This window comes from Hyperoodon ampullatus (genome assembly GCF_949752795.1).
Source record: "Hyperoodon ampullatus genome assembly, chromosome: 3".
NCBI lineage: Eukaryota > Metazoa > Chordata > Mammalia > Artiodactyla > Ziphiidae > Hyperoodon > Hyperoodon ampullatus.
The window spans coordinates 90,317,581-90,323,233 of record NC_136916.1 but is presented as its reverse complement, the minus strand read 5'-3'; the positions used below and the strand labels follow the sequence as shown (position 1 = coordinate 90,323,233).

The 5,653-nt window shown below is 38.5% G+C and overlaps 1 protein-coding gene across 1 annotated transcript; it reads left to right on the top strand.

Annotated features, from left to right (window-relative positions):
* Positions 1-611: 611 nt before the first annotated feature.
* On the top strand, positions 612-4,878 carry LOC307049564 (rRNA 2'-O-methyltransferase fibrillarin-like; the record flags this gene model as incomplete). Its single annotated transcript, XM_079699120.1, is given in 3 exon segments — positions 612-634; positions 4,324-4,763; positions 4,766-4,878. Coding segments are annotated over 3 exon segments (576 nt in total).
* Between the last annotated feature and the right edge of the window lie 775 nt (positions 4,879-5,653).

The following is a 5,653-nucleotide window of genomic DNA, read 5'->3' as shown; positions in this document are numbered from 1 at the left end:
ATCACTGTAGAAGTGGTGACTGTTAATAATGACCATTCTAAGTCATCTAGTCTGTTAAGGTGTGGATGGAATTGATAGATTTGACCACTTATTTTATTACAGAAAAATTTGCCTAGCACATTTGTATGTTTTTTCCCCCATTTTGGTTCCCCTGAATACCATCCAGTAGATAGGTAATACTGTAGGGAGACTGGGCATAGGTACTAAGCCTTTCTCCAGAGTTGGAACACTATAATAATACAAGATAGAATCAAAGAAGAGTTTAGAGAGTATTTCCTGGTGGTGTAGTGATTAAGGTTCTGTGCTTTCACTGCCGAGGGCACGGGTTCAATCCCTGGTCGGGGAACTGGGATCCCGCAAGCTGCTTGGCATGGCCAAAAGAAAAATAAAAGGAATTTAGAGATAATCTTAATAGAAATCCCAACTCTCTCACCTATCAGCTTTGTGACCTTGGTCAATTATATAATTTCTCTAATAAATAGTGTATAAAGGAGATTTGGTAAGAATTACAAAAAATAATATACTGCAGTGCATGGCATATTTTAAGCACTTGATGCCTGTTGTTGTTTTGAGGGAGGATTAATGTTGAGAACAGTTAAATATGTTGGAGTATGGGCCTGGCGGAATTTTTCAGGTAAAGGGATTTGAATCTAAAGAAGATGGTATACAGGCTTAGAGATGAAGGAGAAAGAGTCATAAAAATCACAATTTATTAGGTACCTAATATGTTTTGAACACCATAGTGGGCACACATAAGAAGAGAAAGCCAATATAAGAGGAAGTAGGAGAACTTCGGAATAAATATTTAGCTGATTACAGTTCTTACCAATTTCTTTGCAAAACTTTCTGCCTCTGAAAATAAGCTGTGTCACACCTTTAGAAGTAGTTTGCTCATTCATGGCATGGATTAAGAAACTAGTTCTGATAATTGGAGATACCTAGTATGTTTTGTTGAAAGTATGCTATGAAGGAAAAATAATGAGCTTTTTTTGGTCTTCTCCCCTGAGTCCTTATGCATCCTGAAACACACTGGAATGAAGGCAGAGACCACATATGTGCTCACACAGATTTCTCTCTTTGAGAAACTGAGCCATTAAGGGAAAGTATAACTTTGTATAGCCAGGGCCTAACATATTTTCATTACATAATTGTGGCCAATGAAAGGTTTTTGAATGCATGAATTAATGAACAAGTGCATTAGAGTGAATGAATGAATAAATGAATCTCCAAGTTAAGTCCAGAGTTTTAATGAGGAGAGTCGAAACATATTTATTGAGGACGCTTTGTCATACACATCATTGTCACTCTGCCAGTTCTGAAACGCATAAAATACTACATTACAAAAATGATCGCCGTTAAAGATGGTGAAGTTTTGGTAAAAATGATGTGTGCATTCCTTGCTGGTGACATTATTAATTGATAATCCCTTTAGAAAGTTACATGACCATTTGCAGCAAAAGCCACAAACTTACTCATATCCATTGCCTTCAAAATTCTTCTCTTATGGAAACATTTGAACAGAAACAAAAGCTGACCATAAGAAAATTTTATTGCAATCAATATTAGTAGCAAAAAGTTGGAGACAAACTAAAAGTCCAGCAAAATAATGATTTTATAGATTATGGTACATCAACACAGTTTAATGCTATGAAGCCATTAAAATAATAATTACATAGCAAAATACGGTATGTTTATGAGATAATATATGTAAAAATAGTGAATATGAAATTCTATGTATACCATTATTATAACAATGTAAATACAGCATGTGTGTATCGATAATATGCATAAATAAAACTAGTAGTTCTGTCAGGATAATAAGACAATTGGTTTTGCAATTTAAAAACATTTATTCATCTTACATTACCTTTCAATACACTTCTAAAAATTTTATTTTCTTTTGTCATAAACAGAAACTGTAGGGCCTTTTCTTCTGATAATTCAGTGTCTTCATAGGGCTTGAGATTTATTATCATTTGCTCTATACAGAAATTTAGGAATATGTAGATGACTGGGTAAAAGGTATATAACATGGATCTCTGGCTATATACTTTGAAGGTTGTTTTAAAAAAATAAATTCCCAGTATACATTCATTTTCTTATATAGTTTGTTTTTCCTGAAAGTCAACTTAAGGTAAAAAGTCAAAGGCTTTTATCTTATAGATATAAATATGCATGTATCTTTGTTAATCTGAAAGCAGCACATTAAAATGGAAAGGCACACTTGGCCAACAGTTTGGATCTGTTGGTTTTACAGATGGGGGAACCCTGGGAGGCAGGGAGATGAAGTGATTTGGACAGGGATACAATGCCATTTAATGGCAGAGACAGGATTAAAATGTACAGGTTTTGAGCGAGTTGAGAACTCTTCCACCCACCCCTCAGCCAGAATGCTTTTCCCATCACCCTAAAATGAACTGTCAACTTCCTTCTAGCTTCAGAGCCCATGAAGATTTTTCTCTACCTTCAGTGTCACATCTGTGCTGCATCCCCATGTCTAAAGAGAACAGGATTTTCTATCTCAGCCAGAAATTGCTACTTAGTACACACCTGCACAGAGGTAAATTCTGGAGCTTGGGTAGTCTTGTCACCATGTGCTCATTGGTTGCATCTCCTCAAAATCAGGAGTTCTGCTTCTCAGCTCTACATCATTAATGTGTTCACCTAGCTATAGCATTCCTATCTGTCTTAATAGCCTTTCTGAGTTCTCCCTCCCCATCATCCACAGGCAGAAATCCTGGTCAAAGCAAGTGGCTCCCACTGGGGTAGCTTTCAAAAAACCACAAAGAACAAATTAGTGTCCCTGATTTGCTTCAGAAACAAACAGCAAAGAAGCCTCTCCAACATGCTTGAAAGAAAACAAACAACTAAGAGAGAGAAAATAAGTTCAAGGGAAAGCCCACTGCTATTCTTAAAGGGAGCTCTAAGGAGAAGACTTCAAAAAAGATAAATGGTTGCTGAGGACTGTTTGCCCATTAGCCTGTGGTGGGACACTTAGGCAGTAGTGGAAGGGAGGATGAGTGGGTAAATTCATCTGAGGGTCCTATGAAGCCAGCCTTGAAGGAATTTAAAAAAAATACACTCATTTTATTTAATGAATGTAGTCAAATGAACCTAGATGATTATATTTAATCTCTAAATTGATATGTAGTTTATCAAACCAGACATCAGTTAAACATGACTTCCTCCTTTGCACCCATTTGTTCTTGCCCTTCTCATTCCTTCCTTTGTGTTAATATGGTGATTAAGCTCTCTTGCTATATCTCCTATTTACTATGTTGTAGAGAAATTTATGACTCTTTTATTATCAGAGCAATAGGCAATTATTAGTTAGAAGACCCTTCTTAGTCTCTTTGGAAAAACCATTATTTTATTGCCTTTTATCAATAATATTCACCCAGAAACCTAGACAGTAAGTATTAACTGAGCATCTACTATGAATCAGGCACTAGTCTAACCATCATGGAAGGTCCAAATCTGACTAATGTTTTGTCCTTGTCCTCAAGGATTTCATAGTGTGAGAAGGGGATGTGAAGACTTCCTGGGACAGGTGCTGGTTTAGCCAGTCTAGCTACCCTTTGTGTCCTCCCTCCTCTCATGGCTTCTGTGAACCTTGGCAGTATCTTTGATGATTAAGGCAACCAGCCAAGAGAGAAAGGCTCTAAATCAATGGCTCCCAAACATGGGTCCTTGGATCTGAACCTCCAGATGAACCTCTTGTGCTTTTTGAAACCACCTAGTCTAGTATGGATCAGAGTATCTTGGAGAGAGGACTACAGTGTCTGTTTTAGCGATGCTCTCTAGGTGATTTTGATACTTCATCAGGTTTGGAAATCAACAATGGATGAATCCATAATGGACAAGAGGGAGTGAGTGTAGAAATGGATAAGGAAAATAACCATCAGTAGACACTTACAAGGCAATATACGTAATGGTTAAAGACTGTAACCTGTGGGGTCAGACTGCTTGAGTTTAAATTCTGTCTCTGCCACATAGAGCCGTGAGATTTGGGGGCAAGGTTTAAAAACTAGCTGGTCTATAGTTCCCACATTTTTGTAAAGTGAGAAACGTAGTATTACCTACCTCGGAATTATTATAGGGAGTAAATGAGTTAACCTATTTAAAGCAGTTAGAACCATATTAGAGATAAAGAAAACAGTAAGTGTCACTGCTACTACTACTTCTACTACTACTACTACTAGTTGTTGTTCTCCTTCCTGTTATTATTATTATCATAAGGAAGTTTATGCTTAGAGTCTTACAAGAATACAGATGAGGGATGATAGGAGTTCACCTCTGTTTAACCCCCCAGATTAAATAAAGCAAAACCCCCTTCCATTCCAAGCTGTCTGCAGCAGTCTTGGGCTCTGTGGACCAGATCCGCATCAAGCCAGGGGCCAAGGTGCTCTACCTCAGGGCTGCCTTCGGTACCACGCTCTCCCATGTCTCTGACATCATAGGCCAACGGGGTCTGGTCTGTGCAGTTGAGTTTTCCCACTGCCCCGGCTGTGACCTCATTAATTTGGCCAAGAAGAGAACCAACATTATTCCTGTCATTGAAGATGCTCAGCACTCACACAAATACCACAAGCTCATTGCAATGGTGGATGTGATCTTTGCCGACATGGCCCAGCCAGACCAGACCCAGATTGTAGCCCTGAATGCCCACACCTTCCTATGTAATGGAGGACACTTTGTGGTTTCCATTAAGCCCAATTGCATTGACTTCACAGCCTCTCCTGAGGCCATGTTTGTCTCTGAAGTGAAAAGATGCAACAGGAGACAATGAAGCCCCAGGAGCAGTTGACTTTAGAGCAATATGAAAAAGACCACCCTGTCGTCATAGGTGTGTACAAGCCACACCCCAATGTGAGCTGAAGCCCAGCACCGTCTGGATTGGGATAGATTACATTGCTACTGTTAATGCTACTGTTGCTGATGTTAGACTAGGTGATTTTTAATTTGTGATTCTTTAGAAGCTTGTAAGCTGTTGTTTTCTGTGCTTAGTAGATGGGTAATGTCTAGCCACTGTACTATCCACTACACTATACTGCTATACATTCTGTTGTTTTCCACTTATACATTCAAAGTATTAGGAACAATAGAAATTATAAAGCAAAAAAGAAACATTAAACAATTTTTAACTGTCTTTAATTGTTCATTTCTCATCATGGCTGTAATGGACCCAAAGTAATATTAATATTCAATTATATTTGGTTCAATCAATAGGCTTTCTGCTCATCACTGGGCAGAAGTTGGTGTGGGCTGCTATGAAGTACTCTGGCATCAGATTCAGAATACTGGGTTCTCAATCCAGGCCTGCTTCTGACCACCAGAGTGGTCTTGGGCATGTCATGTAATATCTCTGGGGTTACTATTTTCATTTATAGTTGAGATTGGGTTGATCTCTAGGGATAACTAAAGAGCATCCCCTTCTCTTCTAGTGGTTTATTTCACTCTGCCTCTGGTCCAAATTTGAGTGGCAATAAGTCAAGAATATTTACCAATAAGGAGTCTGATTACTCTAATTTCAGGATGCTGACTGGGCCACAGACCTAGCATGTGGATCTCTTTTCATCTGCTTTCTCTTTGAGACACTCACTGTCTTCTGTGGTAGCTGGGCCCATGACCATTCTATTATTACTGACAGGTA